The sequence below is a fragment of the Bombyx mandarina genome, chromosome 03, assembly GCF_030267445.1.
Source record: "Bombyx mandarina strain Sakado chromosome 03, ASM3026744v2".
In the NCBI taxonomy this organism is placed as follows: Eukaryota; Metazoa; Arthropoda; class Insecta; order Lepidoptera; family Bombycidae; genus Bombyx; species Bombyx mandarina.
Window position 1 is genome coordinate 5,611,478 of NC_143210.1, and position 19,405 is coordinate 5,630,882.

A 19,405-nucleotide genomic window follows, 5' to 3' on the forward strand; every position below is an offset into this window, starting at 1 on the left:
TTGTTAGTCGCATTGCCTAAGGCCATAGGTTAGCTGTTGAACCAAGGTTTAACCAGCATGATTACCGTATAATCCATTTTTCATCGCAAGTGGTCATCGCAAGTGGCAATGCGGTTCAATAACCCCTTTGCCTCTGAAGCATTCTAAGTATACCTTAACACGTTTTATTTTTGATAGAGCAAGCATTGAACGATTGATACTATTCAAAGAACACATAAAAGAGCATAACGTGGTCTTTAAAATCGTACCTGTGATTGTACAGTGCATTTTATTATTAGATCATAGTATGAGGCTGCACGATAAGATACCATGATCCTTCACATTTCCGAAAAGCAGACATGTTTTAGAATTAGACGAATCATTCGAATCGTCGAATAAACGCTTCGTCAAACAGAACGCTCTGTCGCGGCGTTAGGACGCTTTGACGTCAGGCGTTGTAATGTTTTTACAAATTTTATTTTAGCGTCCGAGTGAATGTGTATTAAAATACTGGATAATGCCCGAAAATCTGAATTACTCGACATCTTAATACTTTTAAATTTTCACACTGCTATCGAAAGGCACTATGATTTGGCGTTACGTTGCGTCAAGGAGCATTGGACTCGTCTAGTCAATTTGTGTGACATGTACCTAAAGAGCGCGACGTTAAAACGCAGCGCTAAGTACGCGTTCTGTTTGACGAAGCCTTTAAAGATTTTATGATCACAGCCGAACGCCGACCTCGTTTCTGCTAATGACTCAATTTATTTAATATTTACTCATCGCGCTCATTAAAATTTAAATCTAAATACGTGTTCTTTTAGTAGTCACGTATATTAATCCTTGATTTAAATAAATTCGCATTACAGACACTCGGTCTAATGTTCATGTTTTTGATGCATACGTAAAGTTGGAGTAATGATTAAAAATCCTATTCTGTCCCGTGAGCCCATTTTTAAATAAAAGACGTATGAAATGGTCTCTCTTATAACCACATCATTTTTTTTTTCTCAAGGAAAATATCTAGAATTCACCACGAGAACTACAAATAGTTACATATTTAAATGCTTTCGGAAATACATACATACGAAACACGAGCGAGTATACCCGACGATCGAATTCCGAACGGAAATGAAATCCTGATATAAATATAAACACGGTATTATATATACTTCATAATATTATAACTTATGCTTGTCGTGCGTTTTTTTAATTTTATTTATTGCTTAGATGTTTGGACGAGCTCGCAGCCCACCTGGCGTTAAGTGGTTACCGGTGCCCATAGTCATCTACAAATCCGCCACCCCTCTCGAGATATAAGTTCTAAGGTCTCAGTATAGTTGCCTCACCCTTCAAACCAAAACGCATTACTGCTTCACGGCAAAAATGGGCACGTTGGTGGTACCTACCCGTGCGGACTCACAAGAGATCCTACCATCAGTAAAAAGTGTTTTAATGTTGTATAAAGTTAATAAAATAACCGGACATCTCCTCGTCGAACACGTCGTAGTTCGACGAAGAGTTCGACGAGCGACTTAGGTTCGACTCATAGACATAGCCCACTTAGTTTCTTGTGGGATATTCTCTGTGGGTCGCGATTCCGATCCGGTGGTAGATTCTGCAAAACATTGTTCTTGCTAGGGCTAATGTTAACAAATTCTCTCAGGCTGAGCCCGTGAGGTCACTTACCCGTCCGGGCGTAGCTAGATTAGGCTACTAGCGACTAGCTAGGAAAAAAAATACGATTGTATTAACACAGTATGTAACGAAAGAGCATGATCAATGTTAAAGTTAAAAATAAAGTAACCATAATGCGATGCGATGATGATATTCTAGAAAAATAAGATAATTAGTCGTGTAATCCACAGTTTAAAAGCTGTAATGGAAATGAATGAATAGAAAAAAGATAAGGTTGTACTTGTTGATTTTCATCATATTCTTAACTTCCAAAAAAAAAAAATTGGATCTTTAAATAAATCTCGTCAAATTTCAATACACCACAAACCAATGTTGTATTAAATATTACGCAACATTAATTCCGACTTTTAGTCTAGACCGGAAGATGAGAAAGACACATTTACATGTGCTTACGACATTAGGTGTTTTTGTAATTAATTACGTAATGTCTCGCAAACCAAAACCGTATATGGGTCAATTGTTTAATACAAAAACTTTTAGTCATGTTGTTTTTAAAATCTAAGCGTTGTTTGATATACTACAGGACGCTTATCCTGAACAATAGAATATCGAGGCGTACTGGTAAGCGCTCTATCCACACATTTTGTATTGGACCCATTCCTAAGCCGCTCCGAGCTTCACAGATCTTTAGAGGTTTTTATAAAGTACACAAGTTACAAGGCATCTACTTCTAATTTAATCTAAAGTACTTTTTCCCTCTAATTTTTTTTTTTTCTGAAATGCTATGATATTTTTTGTATTAATCAAAACGAATCAGAACTGGCTGTACAAAACACATAGTATTATTTTCTTAATAAACCTTTTATTTATTATAACAATAAAAATCAACGGAATGACTCGGACGGAACTCTCTTAATATTTTGTAACCAATTCGGAAGTGACGAAAAATATTTAAATTGAAATGTGTCATTTAATATGTAAATGCGTGACGGCACATTGACCTATTTCACGGGAGGGGTTAATGTCTTAAATCCAATTTTTGTAATGAAATAGGTACTTAACAAATGTTCACGATTGACTTCCACGGTGAAGGAATAACATCGTGTAATAAAAATCAAATCTGCAAAATTATAATTTGCGTAATTACTGGTGGTAGGACCTCTTGAGAGTCCGCACGGGTAGGTACCACCACCCTGCCTATTTTTGCCGTGAAGCAGCAATGCGTTTCTGTTTGAAGGGTGAGGCAGCCGTTGTAACTATACTGAGACCTTAGAACTCATATCTCAAGGTGGGTGGTGGCATTTACGTTCTATATGTCTATGGGCTCCGATAACCACTTAACACCAGGTGGGGCGTGAGTTCGTCCACAAACCTAAGCAATAAAAAAAGAGAGGCAATTATTTTTGCATATAATAAAACAATTTATACGGCTGAATTCAACTTTTATTATAATTATTTGATACAATCTGTTGATGTGGTTATACTTTGTACTTTGGTCGCCGATGAACCAACATAATACCGTCACGTGTTCAAAAAAAGCCTATCGATACTGTCGGGAGTCAGAACCTACTAAAATATTTCAACCCCTACCAATTGGGACTCTTTTATGACGTCACATAGTTCAAAAACTGAGAAAACAACTACCGGAATTTTCCCGGAACGAAAGAGTCTCCTTCTTCGATTTTAGCGGATACCATATCTATATTTATTTTAATTTACAGCACACGGCGGGTGACGACATTGACGTTGTGGTGTCTATAGTTTCTGGTATTCACTTATGCACACCACTACGTAGATCGTACGTTATCTACTTAAATATGGTGAAATAGATATTTTTCTTAATATTAAAATTTTTTGATTTTCGACTCACCACAGCAGACAATAGCACACATTATCACGATAACACAAAAATGAAATGAAACTAATTTTTAAATCACGAAGTTACACTAACTATAAATAATACATTATTAATTTGTACGTAAAACGGGACACTTTTCGTTCACTTTCCGATAAGTTTTTCTTATTTTTTTTCTCTTCGAAAATGATGATATTATATTATCGCACAAGAATCGTATAGGTCCGACTGCAAATAAACGATCGGCTGTGGCCCCTCTTACGTGCGTTGCGATATTTTACAATTTCTACAGTTCGTTGCAAAACAAGCACGCTTACATAAACAAAGTCAACAGCTCGATGAGATGATTTTTATTCGTCGCTCGAGACGGCTGTCGATTGCTAATACACATTTACCAAACCCGTCGGACATTAGTGTGTGCTTAAAACGAAAGAAAGCGACAATCTTGATATATCTGTAGCAATTAACATTTAGTTGTCGACCCGCTTGAAGAAAAGCCACAATCCATAGAACACAGAAGGTATAGACTATGCATTTTTTTTTTATGTGAAACATCTATAGCCGCACGTAAAACCGACTTCTGGCGTGGCGACGCATGCCGTGGCGACTCGTCGCCATGTGCAATCGACTGTGCGATTCTTTCCCACTCGATCCGGCGTTAAGCCATCTCTCTCGCTTCACTGAGCTCGGATACCTATAGTGTATACTCCGTAGTGTATACAGTGTTGTTTACTACAGTACACATAGCTTGTGTTTTACTTGAAAACAAATAATTTTTTCGTAATATTTTATTTAATCATTATGACATATTTAGTTCCTATCACAATCTTTTCTTTTCTGCATATTACTTTTACAAAATAATGTCGATGTTTCACATCTGCCAGGCGTCCCGTGACGGCTCACATTTTTTTTTTGTTAAAGTTTTATCACGTTCTCTGTGTTAGCCGCGACCCGGAATACTGAACGCTGACAATGAGACCATGTAAAGACTACAACAGTACTTTTGCAAAATAATTTGTGGAGTCAATAAGGTGTCATAAATTTCCAATACGTCCGCTTCTTGAGTAGCATTCTTGAAGCTTAACTATTAATAATATAATTATCGTGTCTCAACGCTTGTTAAACAGTGAATACCTTGCTAATTTAGTATCTAACAATAAAGTGACTGTTAATACACACTAAATTTAACACTGAGTTTTATTATAGTATTTTATTTGAAACACGTGAACCACGCGTTTTTTATACTCACTATATTATTTCCGACGTATTTTTTTATTGCTTAAATGGGTGGACAATCTCATAGCCCACCTGGTGTTAAATGGTTACTGGAGCCCATAGACATCTACAACGTAAATGCGCCACCCACCTTCAGATATAAGTTCTAATATCTCAATATAGTTACAACGGCTGCCTTACCCTTCAAACCGAAACGCATTACTACTTCACGGCAGAAATAGGCAGGGTGGCGGTACCTACCCGTGCGGACTCAAAAAACATCCTGCCACCAGTAATTACGTAAATTATAATTTTGCGGGTTTGATTTTTATCACACGGTGTTATTCCTTCACGGTGATGTTATGTTCTTTAACGTCATGTTAAGTAGAGATTTGAGAAGACTTTTATGGATAAAATTTATATTGAGAAAAAAACAATTTATGAATTTCTAAAGGCTGTCTTAAATAACGTAAGACCATACGTGAATCTCAAAAAGATCCACGTGGGCTTCGTTTTATTAATACTCTCCGTGACAACAGAACGGGTTATTTAAAACACGAACTACACAAGTTATGTGGTGCTAGGCTATTTTTATTGCCCTATATGGGCTGATGATCTGATATTAAGTGGTTTCGGAAGCCCTTAGACATCTTAACATGATTGCCGGCACCGACCTTGAGAAATTAGACTGAGATTGCTTCTGAAGCTGTTTAGCCTTTTTGCCATCCAGAAATTCAAGTCAGATTTTTGTTGAAATAAATAAGAAAACTTCCAAAGAACTTTTTTTTCTAAACTTAATAGTTTAGTTATACTACTAATTTAGTTAATATTAATAATTATGTAATATGTCATTCGAAGGTTTGGTTGAAAAATAAAAATCAAAATTTATATTTTCACCGGACTTATGATATATGTATGTAAATACTATATCTCAGTCTCTTGACTAAGTGCGGTTTGTATCACAGAACACTTACAATTAGGTTTTCTAATATAGGCGCATAAAATTTGCGATATACAGTTCAACTTAGAAACATGTACCTACATATTATCATATTATAATATCAATTTTATAGGAAACCATGTATAAGACTAGTCTCAAATGAGTATATTAAAAGTCCTGTAGTATATTTGTTTAAAATCAATTTGCTAAAATTATTAAATTACATAATAAGTCTTCACAAACATATCACAAAAATCAGATACATTAATTTAAAAATACGATTTAAAAAATGGTCTCAATTGGCAATAAAAATAAAGGTGCGGCTACCTAATTTTTCTGAGCCGTTTTGTTTGTCATTATGTAGGCTTTATCAAGCTATGTTTAAAAAATTAAATTTGATTTTAGAGAAGAGAGAGAGAGAGAACATAATTTATTGCACACGTTTTTTCCCGCTACTTATGCTGGATAGCCTTGAAAGGCTATTTTAGCTTCTCCTTGACGTGTACGTGAGCTCACGCGGCTCAAGCCGGGAGTGTTGCTAACAGTAGCCCTAGCAAAAGCAGTGCTTCGCAGAATCTACCACCGGTCGGAAACGCAACCAACTGAGAACATCCGGCGGTGGGCAGTGTCTGTGGGTTTATTTACTCGCCGAACCCTTCGTCGCAAGCGACGGGTTTGACGGGAACGGTGACCGGTGCTTGGGTACCTAAAAGCACTGCTAGTGGATCGGGAGGATCCGAAATGACGTGCATTGCACATCAAAACACAATTAACATTAAAAAACAGTCTACAAGCAGATACATTTGCACAATAGGCGGTCTTATCACTAAAAACGATCTCTTCCAGACAGCCATTTAATTAACAGAAATTCTGGAAGAGATAAAAATATAGCAGGTATGTTGCGGTGTACTATTAACAATATATTATTAAATAGAATACATACAATAAACCTCAAAATGAATAGATATTTATTAAGTTTAAAATTTGTAAACGTGAGGAAATAAAAAAGAAACTAACTTTAAAAAAGTAAGTAGGCTCGTTTTCATTACAGGTTCTCTCATTCGAGCCACGAAACGAAGGTATCTGAGAAAAACGCTGTACACAAAGGAAATAAATCCAAAGCCGTCATTTGGAGTTTCTCTTCCGTTCCAACGTGACAATGGCGATAATGACGTCAGAGATGATGACGTCATTATTTTAAAACACACCTGCTCTCGTTATGTCAAATAAAGGCACCGTTACACAGCTTGAGATACGAGTTTTTTTTTATATTATTACTAGCTGACCCGGCAGACTTCTTAGTGCCTCAATCGATAAATAAAAGCCCTTAACTTTTGTATAAAATAAACTTACAACAAACAAAAAGAATCCGTCCGACGGGGGCCACAACAAAGGGAAAACAAAATTGTTATTTTTATTTGATTCCGAGCATTTTCTTAATTATCTATCTTTTAAACCTTCTCTGGATTTCCACAAATAATTCAAGACCAAAATTAGCCAAATCGGTCCAGCCGTTCTCGTGTTTTAGCGAGACTAACGAACAGCAATTCATTTATATATATATATAGATTACAAAGGGCAATATAAAGAATTACTCTTACCAATTGTGATATATGAGTGTGAAGACAGATTCACTATAATAATGTTTATTCTTCCTTTCAGTGCAGAATTAACAGGTATTCAAATCACACGACGACTTTGGAACTTGTTTTATTTGTTAAAATTTTCATAGGGTCTTAAAATAGCTGCAATTTTTTTTTTGTAAAACAATTGTCAATTGCGGGTAGGCTCTTAATCTAATCTATACTAATATAATATATAAATCTGTAGTGGTTTTTACGGATGTTCCGTTATAACTACTGAACCATGCATCCGATTGACTTGAAACTTGGTATCCATGTAGAAAATACATGTACTTTATGGATAGGCTAATATTTATATGAGTGTTGGACTCCCTACACCAGTTGCGGGGGCGTTTATGATGAGAATCTTTGTGGGGGTGAGAAATAATAATGTTTATTTTAAATGCCAGCGAAGCGGACGGGTACAGCTAGTAAATGATAATATTAAAATTTCTTATTCTTTATGATAACGAAAGTAAAAGGAAACGTAATGCCGACGTAACCAGCCGATTCGAGACGAGTGCTCCGACCTCTGTGGCTACGAAAGCGAAACCAAGGTTAGGCCAATAGCCATGTTTACGGGCGCATATTGTCCTTCCGGTAATGACCGGCAAATACGTTTTTCTGACGCGATCATTATTTTTTCACAGCCCACCTGGTGTTAGGTGGTTATTGGAGCCCATAGACGTCTACGGCGTAAATGCGCCACCCACCTTGAGATATAAGTTCTAAGGTTCTCAAGTATAGTTACAACGGCTGCCTTAATTTCACTTAAATTCACAGCATTAATTTTTAACACGATTTTATTAGCTTGACCGGTATTGAACTGGGAATCCTTCATCGTAATTTTCATTAACCCGAAAGCGTTGTTACTTAGGTCGAATGTTCAGGATCGCTATTCAGTTCATCTTTATGTAGTTTTTGTCTATATTCGCTTGTTTTATATTTTATATATCTACTTACATAGCGAAGGCTATTTGGCTAAAGCGACATTTTTGCAAATTAACAGAAGAGCCATTTAATGTTTAAATTTAGGAAAAAATATATACAAAAAAAGCTTCTTCAGCTATTTGAATGGAGTAAACTTAATTGAAGTTCAATTAAAAACATCGAAATGTTGACGCCAATACCAAATAAAACGCACCTTTAATTACAAAGATAAATGTCGTGAAGCGAAATGTCCCTTAAACCAAATAGCCTGACACCGTTCGATAAATGACTAACTGACGTCTCAGCCGGTGGTAAAACGTTTTTCTTTTTGGGCAGTAGAAAATCGCATGGAATCGAACATGCTCCGCCCGCCCTCCACAGGGGATGGCGGGCGGAGCATGTCGGAGTCGAACCGACTAAAATCTCCTGTTGCTCAACAACCAACGTCCAAATATCCGCATGAGACAGAACTCATGTAAAGGGAAAGGGGGGAAAGTGAAGCGTTTAGTGCGGAGCACATCTCTCCCATCACCCTCCCCCTCGGGACGCTGGACGGGCGGTCGTTGGCGCCACGACCACTAGTCCTCTCGGTCGGCGTAAAATGGCTATCCTGTATACGCAACAACGCAACAACCTGAAACCTCTCTTGAAACTTTGTAAAACAAGATCAACCTTCAATACAGTCGAGTCGTGTATATTTTACGACTCAAACTCGAACGTTAAAATTGCTTCAGACCAGAAATAGACTGGAATAGAAGGGTATTAGTCAGAAATAATCCTAACTCGACCTATTACCAACGTTTACAATTGCAAATTGTATTGTTAATGTATTTGTAAATTAGAAAAAACTTTGACAAAAATGTAACAAACAAAAAGTAATTCCGCATATAATAACAGCTTAAATATATTATTGTAACACATGTTATTATGCTACCATTCAATTCTAATTTTAATTCGTGTTCTACGTGCAAAACGACTGTCTATTACAATTTCAACAAAAGGTTTGACTGAGACTGCTAAATCCCTCACCTTAACACTGAACGCAGTTGGCATTGCGATAATGACATGCTACAAAGTCAGATAGTAATATTTATTGTCGGTTTCGACCACGTTTTAGTACGAAAATGGTCGTCTTCGCCATTAAATTTTAATGTAAGTGAAACCTTTTTCTAGGACGCTACATGCAGGTAGACCAAGCATTATCCGTTGGCATTGGCGATTAGTCAGTACCGACAGCTTTACGGCCATTGTTTGGTATGTGTTTTAGCATACAGCGCTATGAAAGAAGAGAATAAGTTATTAATAACTAAGTATAGAAATTGATTATGTTATTAAGTTAAAAATTCCATGACAGCAGGTAATTTGGTACGCAGCGGCTTGGCTCTGCTCCTGGCATTGCTGAAGTCCATAGGCGACGGTAACCACTCACTATCAGGTGGGCCGTATGCTGCTCATTTGCCTACAAGGGAAATAAAAAAAGACAGTAGCAAAAATTCACGGTTTATTTTCATGAGATTAAAGAAGGGCTTTAATAATATATTTTTCGCTCTCAATATAAAACTCTACATAAAAGCCAAGGCTATGACTGTCTGCTGTCGACTGATAATGGATGTAATTGGTTCGAACGTGCACCTCAGAACTGCGTCGTATGTATTGAGTTGGGTCGATAATGATCTACTTGAGCTTTTGTCTGTCTCGATTACTAAATATTGTACACGAATCTGGGTGAATGTTACCCAGGATTACTGGTGTGGCCTTTGTAGTACTGTAATGTTTACTCATTGCTCGATCTGCGACAATGAACGTCCATCTGATGAAGTTAAATTATGAGATGAACGCCACCACCCTTAACACATAAGATTGAGGCCTGAAATATATACCTAAAAGAATAAAAGTAACAAATAAATTACCTGCTCCGGAGAGATCATCGTAATATTCATCGTCGTCGTCATAGTCCAGTACCGCATGGAGCTGTGTTTTGCCTCCCGGACTTCCTTGTTCCACTTTGGTGAAGCCGCGCGGTCGATCTGTGGGAGGCTGTCCGCTCGTGCTAACACCAATATTCTTTACTTCATTAGGAGAATGAGTCGAAACAGGTCTGTTTAAAAAGTTGAAATTGTGCACGTTCTGATTCGAATTTCCATCGAACTTACGACTAGAAGAGCTTGGCGTCGAAGCCGGGCTGAAGCCTTCCGCGTATCCAGGATTGTATGCGGGAGGTTGACCGTTCTGACCTAATCTTCGCTGTTCATAGTCATAATCCCCTGTGGGATCATGAACATATTGGCCAGTATTATCAAACTGTGTATTCACTTCTTGTACCCGTTGATGGTCTATTTGTATATCTAGCCTCGAATTCTGCTGGTATAACTGTGTGTGCATCTGCGCGCCGTAAGGATTATGAGGCATGCTCGGGTAGCGTGTGTATTGATTTGGCGGTGGCAGATATGTAGAGCCTGCCCGTTTTCTAATCTTAGATCGTTTTTGATTCGAAGGGGGACTAAAGGGTTCATTGCTTCCTTCCTGTGCTACGTAGTCTGGCTGTTGGCCCTCCGGAGAGTAGAGCAGGTCGTCGAGGTCAACGCGCAGTGGTGATGGTGACGTTGCATCAAGCACTGGCGCCACCGCCTCGGGTGCGGCGAGCGTAAAATTTACCAAAGCCATTGCCTACACGCTCGGCATTGGAACGAAATGTCAACGCTCTATGTCAATACGACAGGCAAGATGATTAAAGTCGCTTGCATAACACCGAGTGGCGTGGGATCGTCTACACCGAACGGGTTTTCATGGTACAACTTTTTAAATCGCACCGATGCCACATACACTCTGCTTTAACACTTTCCGCTCGTGACGTCCGTCTGTAACAATGAAAGGAGTTTTTTTTTAGTTTTACATCGAGAGTTTTATCTTATGAACACTGAAACTGAACCAGTCGTATCGTATTGTCGTGGCATCGTTTATGGACGGATTTCCCCCAGTTTCGTGATATCCTTGCCACTTTACAAATGGCATCGATTTGAAAGGCGAATCGTGATTCCATTCGACAAACGACTCGAGTCACTTTGGAGCTAAAACAGGGGAAATCCAACACCAAACTCGAAGGTGTGTTGCTCAAAAGATTTTATCTTACATCAATTGTGATTATGCTCATAATAACAATGATATGAATTACAAATAATAATGACGAGCGTTATTTATGTGATCGCTCTATTTTTACTGAAATTGAAGGTTCTGATTGTAGCTCACACGCTTTTGTAATACCGTCCAGTTTATTTCTGCCGCGAAATAATGATGTTTTTAGTTTGAAGTTACTTATAATTCCAATGCAATTACAACTGCCATCACAAAGATAGATGAAAGCAATAAGGCTGTAGTATCTTTATGCTCCGGTGACCACTTAAAACCAGATGATACGCACGAAAAAATGTAACTACCAGTTGGAAGGGTGGGGCAGACATTGTACTGTAGAACTAAGACATAAATCACTTATGTTTCCAAGTAGATGTGGTAACCGCCTAAAACCAAGTGGGTCATGAGCTCGTTCAGCCGTATTAGAACTAATCTGCCTAACTACATCAAAAGACAAAAGTTCCAACTATAGTCTGTGATCGTCAATCACAACAAAGTCAAGTAAGATCCAACTGAATTAAATGGTGAAAACTTAGAAGATAACATATTATGCCTCTTGCTATCATCGGCCTTACCATTACAAACATACAGCCACATTTTAAAAACAGTATAACCAATTTTTTTTTAAACAAGACATCGTCTAAGGTAATTTCGTGCTATTATACGAATTACCAGTTTAAAAACCTGCTTGCTTATACTATTTGTTAGTTTATATTTATACTGTTGCTTTATGCCTTTTATAGAGATGGTGAATCACTAGTATTCGACTAATCTTTATTAAAAATAAATATATAAAATTTATTTGTAAAGAAAAAGAGAGATTTTTATCATTGTATGTTTTATTTGGTTCGACATTTACTGTCACAATTATTTGGCACGTTGCTCATCCCTGATCTAAACAACACTACAATTAATGATTTCCTTGATTTAGCTTGTCACTAGAGTTTTGTTATTTTTATTGCTTAGATAGATGAACGAGCTCAGAGCCCACCTCGTGTTAAGTGGTTACGGGTGCCCATGGACATCTACAACGTAAATGTGCCACCCACCTTGAGATATAAGTTCTAAGATCTCAGTATAGTTACAACGGCTGCCCTACCCTTCAAACCGAAATGCATTATTGCTTCACGGCAGAAATAGACAGGGTGGTGGTACCTACAAGCGCATACTCACAAGGCGTCCTACCACCAGTAAATCCCATCACAGTTAGATGATGTTTCTCACATACTGTTTCCCATCACAGTTAAATTACTAACTATATACAAGCTCTGTGCATATTTCTAGGGATATGACAACTGCTTAAAATTAAGCGGGTTGCCGATAATCATGTCAATGCACGGTTTGATAGCGAAAAGTTTCGATCAGCACCTTAAAAATGTTCGTTATCCGGGGATTCGAGGATAAGGTTATTTTACAGAAAGAAGTTTTCTTTGATACGGCGCGTATCGTGAGGAAGTTTCTCACTCTGGAGTCCTAACCACTGGTGGCTTGTGACTACGCAATTATATTTTTTATATAGTGTTTTAAATACATTTTCTTAAATCTATATATATATAAATGAAATGCTGTTCGTTAGTCTCGCTAAAACTCGAGAACGGCTGGAACGATTTGGCTAATTTTGGTCTTGAACTATTTGTCGAAGTCCAGAGAAGGTTTAAAAGGTAGATAAATATAAAAATTCTCGGAATGAAATAAAGTTTAGGTCTTTTATTTATCGGTTGAGGCACTACGAAATTTGCCGGGTCAGCTAGTATTAGATATTTTATATGAATTTAACAAATTTAGTATAAAAAGGAACTAAAAGTAAAATACCTGCAGACCCTTCTCCACAATTTTAATGTCGGCCTTTATTAATTGGTTTGTTTTACGCTGAAGTTTATAATAATATTATGCACTCAAAAGTCCAAGTTACCGAAACGTGCAAAATCTTGGCCCTTCACTCTAAGAATTTCCACGAAATGTGAACGGAGTACAGATTTAATATTTCCTTAACGACAATTTATGCTAATGCTGCAACATAGTAAAGCAAAGCCGCTTTTGTTCCATACAAATAGGTATAAAGTTAATCAATGCAAAACATGACTTATTTCTTGTTCGAAACATTCAGTGTATTATTAAACGTTTGAATGTGTTAAGTAAAGTTTAATCTAAATCTATATATTAATACGTGAAGCAAAAACTTTGTCTCCCTTTTTACGAAAATTGCGCGGACAGAGTAGTAGTAAAATTTCCACACTTATAGAGAAGAAGTGCACAATGCTAATATTTTTTAAGATAATGCATAAAAGATACATTAAATCAATAAAGAAAACATTACACACACTACCATGTATTTGACACAACACATACGTATAAATATACTCTTTGTAAATAGTCAATTGTGAAACTTTTTTTATTCTTTAAAGTCTGTGGTCAAATTGAGATTAAATTAATATTGTTTGTCTTTAAAAATATTTATCTATAGTGTAGTCTTGGCGAAATCTGTGAATATAGAAGTATAATATATAGTCTTTAACAATAGAACCAATATGAATGTTCAAACTTATAATTTCAATTAAATAAAGACGAATTTCGACTACTGCGGGGACCACTAGTAAACCGTATTGGTTAATAGCTGTAACGTTACGGAATTCTATCGACATTACAAGTTGAACGGAGTCAGTTTCCATTGTATAAAAACTATCCCATCATCCTAGTGCAGTCGGCATCCCGCGGTTCGCTGTTTGACTCCTCGGCTACGGTTCTTCTGTGAAATATTACCTATTATCTTGCCTTTTAAGAGACTAATCTATACTAATATATAAATCTACAGTGCTTTTTAGGGATGTTCCGTTATAACCACTGAACTGTGCATCCGATTGACTTGAAACTTGGTATCCATGTAGAAAATACATGTACTTAATAGATAGGCTAATATTTATATGAGTGTTGGACTCCCTAATAATAATGACAATAAATAATGATGTTAATTTTAAATGAGCAGCGTAGCGGGTTAGTACGGCTAGTATACATTTTCCAAGCACCAGCCTCAAAATGTTAAAGAAAATAAATGGCTCATTGAATAAATTTCATGTGTGTGTTATCTATATTTGGCTCTTTTGGTTGACAAGGTTGCCGACCACTGGAACGCTGGACTGTTTCGCCTTAGAAATAGTAGAACGGTGGTATTATACATACCAATTGGTTCTCACGATAATTATGTAAATTTATCAATATCGAGTGTTTTAATTTGTTCTACATGTGTGTATCATTTCATGTGTATTTAAACAGGGAAATACGGTATTCGGTACCTTTAATCTGTAGTGTTTTGGAGTATGTCAAAATAAAAAAAGAACTAATACAACAAATGAATCTAAGCCTTAAGGCGACAGTGATTACAGTCGAATTTCGTTCACTGACCGAACTAGTTCTTACAACACGATCGACCATCTGCTAAGATATGCACGATTATTAAAATTTGTCACTTACTCTTCTGACGCAACTCCATTTTTTTTTCCTACCTAAGCTGATAGCCTTTAGAGGCTATATCAGCGAAACCTTAACTAGTAGGTGAGCTCACGGGGCTCAAACCTGTCGACGTTGCTAACACAAACCCTAGCAAGAGCCGTGCTTCGCAGAATCTACCACCGGATCGGAAAAGCGACCCACTGAGAAGATCCGGCGAGAAACTCAGTGGGCTGTGTCTGAGGGTTAACTTACTCGTCGAGTCCTTCGTCGCAAGCGACGGGTCCGACAAGAACGGTGACCGGTGCTTGAGGTACCTAAAAGCACCGTTAGTGGATCGGGAGGATCCGAAATGACCGCAACTCCACTCGCGCGGTCTACAATTTTTATATTTATATTGCGTGGGCAGAAACCCGTTCGAATCGCTTCCATACCGAATTACGTCACAATCGGTTCATTGATTTCGGCGCGAAAACGTACCAGACAGATACTGTAGATCTACTGAATATTTGTATATGACAACGATCGCAAGATATGAATTTCAAAATGTTTTTAATATATTTAGTATTTGTTACAGGTGTAACTCGTTTAATAAGAATCTAAAAAAATAATATATATAAGACCCCGAAAACGGTTACCAATTAGTCTCAGTATAATCATAATCAGAATATTATATTTTGAATAGTAATGAAGCTTATTTAAATGCCTATGACTCACTGAATGCTATAAAGGAATATAGCAATCATATAAATGCTATTATAACTATCAAATAGTGCACGCAAGCAGGTTTTTAAAGTAGTAATTTGTATAATAATATGAAATTGCCTAACACAGATGTTTTATTTCAATAATTATTAATTATAGTTTTTTTTTTATTGCTTAGATGGGTGGATGAGCTCACGGCCCACCTGCTGTTGAGTATTTACCGAAGCCCATAGACATCTACAACGTAAATTCCGCCACCCACCTTGAGATATGAGTTGTAAGGACTCACTTTTAATAGTACAATACAGTACAGTAACTCACTTTTAATAGTACAATACAGTACAGTAACTCACTTTTAATAGTACAATACAGTACAGTAAATTTGTTTATATCAATATAGAAGGAAAGCTCATTGAAATGAGGCTTGAAAAGCCTAATATGGGTCACCCACAAACTGCATGTTTTCAACGAAGCTTAAAGACATCAAAACGTGAAAGATATTGACGGTTTCAAGAGATGAGGTCGTAATCTCGATTGCATTGTAATAAAGCCTGTTCCACACTTTAAATCGTAATACATAATCGCTTCTCAGCAGATATAAGCAGAAAAGCAGTCCTATGTTTGTAACCATACGTATTTTCACGGATCTCCAAATTGACTTGTAATTTATTGATCAAAGAATGACATAAGCAACTCTTTATTCCTAAAAATTTGTTTAATTCCTCGTTAAATCAAAATTTGCCACGAATAAAATGCCCGCCACGACTTGTCGAAGTCATAAGCTACAGATTTTATTATGATTAATTAAGAATGTTTTCAGTTATTCATCAGAAGACCTAGTGAGGTGAGTTTTTTGCAGCTAAAAATGTATATTAGTTTTTTTGTCTGAATTGATAGTTTTAACATGCACAAATTAACAGAAGGACTCTAATTTTTATGTGTGTGGGGGCATAAGTTTCCTCCTATTTTCTTCAATGCTTTCCGGTCAGCTGTTACTCTCGTCCAGTAATGTTAAAAAGTCCTCCCATCTTTTTATCGATTTCAACTTCTGTTGCCATTTCTGAGATTTAAGTGTGTCACTCTTTCCTTTGATTTTTCTTTGCTACAGCGAAACAAGTGACTAGTAAACTACTTTCCAATTGGTAAATACACATTAGAACATCAATCACTTTTATTCTCTGTATGTAATATTGATGTTTCTGATTTTGTCTTTTAGTTTTACTTCCAAGATGTCCCATCATTTGGTATTTTCTTAATTTGTCTGTGATACTTTATCAGTAACTATAACCCAACAGTAAATTATAAAGGGGAGGACATAGGTGTCAAAAGTATTTTTCTTATATTCGAATTTTTTTTTTGGTTTTTACTGTTTCTTTCAGAAATCACCGCCAGGCAAGAACCCCGTGAGCTCACCTACTTACCCGGTGAATATATTAGGACCCTTGAGGTCCATATTTAGATCAATTTCTATCTTGACTCCGTATTTTACAACTAAAATAAAAGTTCTGTTGTAAATTCAAAAGCTTTTAAAAATCATCGATCAAAAGAGACTTTCCTATCTAGCATGTATTGCCGGCGTAGGTGAACTTGTACAAAAAAAAATTCATTTGTCTCATCTTATGGTTTCGCGATCGAGGGTCATTAGCATATTGCGGAGCATCACAGTATTAACCGGAACTCGAATTAGTAAGGTTTTCTTCTATTTACTTGGTTGATTGGTTAATGAGAAATTGGATCTGAGGTACAGCATAATCAACTGACATCCGACGGATTAGGTATATTAAAGTGAAACGCAATCTACATGCTAGATGAGCTTAAAGCCCATAACCGAAATACCCCTAAATAAAATGTTTTTACATGTAAGTTAAGTTTTACACGAATGTACAAGTAAGTTACCAGCCGATAGGAACTTAGCTCATACGTAGTATATGCCTAAAGGATTGTTCATCCAATTCGTAGAACTAGGGGGGACTTCCGGGGGGGACTTCCGGACTTCGACTATAATTAATTTAAATTATAAGTTTGTACATTGTTATGATTCTATTGTCAAAGACTATTATACTTCTATAATCACAAATTACGGCAAGACTATACTTTAGAGAAATATCAATAAAGACAAACATATGTAATTAATCTATTCTCAATTTGCCATAGGCTATAAGCAATAAGAAAAGTTTGAAATAAACAAATAATATGCATGCGTGTGTGTCAAATACATGGTAGTGTGTTTAATGTTTTTTATTGATTTAACGTATTTTTTATGCATAATTTAAAAAATATTAACATTCTGCACTCCTTCACTATATTCTCTATAAGTGTGGGAAATGTCATACTCCTCCGTCCGCGCAATTTTCGTAAAAAAGGGGTACAAAGTTTTTGCTTCACGTATTCATTTAAAGTTATGCCCCCAAGTTAGGGCTGTAGGCTGTAGTCAATACCGTCTTTACCATAAGGGCACATGGGGCCCGTGCCCAGGGCCCCCATTCTCAGGGGGCCCCGAAAGACCGACAATTTCTCTCACACGCTTATTCTCAAAGCATTTTTGTCGGGCACATTACACTTTTTTTCACAAATCAGTAATCAGAAGGTATCTACAAGGCATATACTATGCCTATAATAGAAGATTTTGCTCAACAGACATCCCGAAAGAAACCGTTATCGAAATCGTAACCAAAAAACCAGCAGCGTTCTAATATCATTATGACATATTATATCATACTGTATTTGATTACCTATAAATGGTCACACTCAGTAAAAAATGTTATTATAATTCCCTTTTTTTTCTTTTTTTTTTTATTGCTGAGATAATGGACGAGCTCACAGCCCACCTGGTGTTAAGTGGTTACTGGAGCCCACAGACATCCACAACGTAAATGCGCCACCCACCTCGAGATATAAGTTCTAAGATCTCAGTATAGTTACAACGGCTACCCCACCCTTCGAACCGAAACGCCTTACTGCTTCACGGCGGAAATAGGCGGGGTGGTGGTACCTACCCGTGCGGACTCCCAAGAGGTCCTACCACCAGTGATAACGCAAATTATAATTTTACGGGTTTGATTTTTACTACACGATGTTATTCCTTCACCGTGGAAGTCAATTGTGAACATTTGTTGAGTACGTATTTCATTAGAAAAATTGGTACCCGCCTGCGGGATTCGAACACCGGTGCATCGCTACACACGAATGCACCGGATGTCTTATCCTTTAGGCCACAACGACGATAATCCGACTTTCCAAAAGGGCCTCAAATTCTTGTGTGCCCAAGGGCCCCATCCTAGTTTAAGACGACCCTGGCTGTAGTACTAGACCTAGATCCTTTGGGAGCCCAGTGCTTACTATTAAACGGATTTGTTCAAAGTTCGAAATCAAATTACATAATGTAAACGGTTTGCGCTAAATCTTTACAAGCCCACGTCTGGCGACCTTGCCGGCCACAATTCGAGCAGTCCAATGGAATGTAAGTGGCCGTGAATGCGTATCAGTTGCTCCAATTTTTTTTTTACCTATAAAATATAAATGTAAATACATAAAGGATTCCGTAATAGGTCGTTATTTATGATTTTTTTAATTTAACTAATTTATGACTATAATAAAATCTTATCGTGGGCATTGATGGTGTTGTCGATTATTTACGATTTCGATGTTATTTAGTAAAATATTGATCAGTACTGGGCAAGTGTTATGTATCTTAATACCAAAATCAGACATGTGTTAAATAACGATTAATATTGTTCACCGACTTTTCGCACTTCTGTTAATTCTTAACAAATTAGATGAGAAGATACTTAGAAGTTTTTAAATTTGGAATAGGAGAAAATTAACGAAATCATCGAGATTTTAATTTGAAAATACAAAATCGTTTTAAGTGTCAGATGTCGGATGACATATAACTTGACATTTCAGTTCATTTAGAGCAGGGCTGTCAAAACTACATACCTTTGCGGG

At 36.9% G+C, this 19,405-nt stretch overlaps 1 protein-coding gene across 1 annotated transcript in view; it reads right to left on the reverse strand.

Moving 5' to 3' along the window:
- The window catches only part of spz3 (Spaetzle domain-containing protein 3), a 42,986-nt gene that overhangs the window by 14,142 nt on the left and 9,439 nt on the right, over positions 1–19,405 (reverse strand). The window contains exon 2 of the mRNA XM_028186535.2: positions 10,090–11,037. Coding sequence (XP_028042336.2) covers positions 10,090–10,843 — 754 coding nt within the window. The 5' untranslated portion in view covers positions 10,844–11,037. The remainder of the gene's footprint in view (positions 1–10,089; positions 11,038–19,405) is intronic.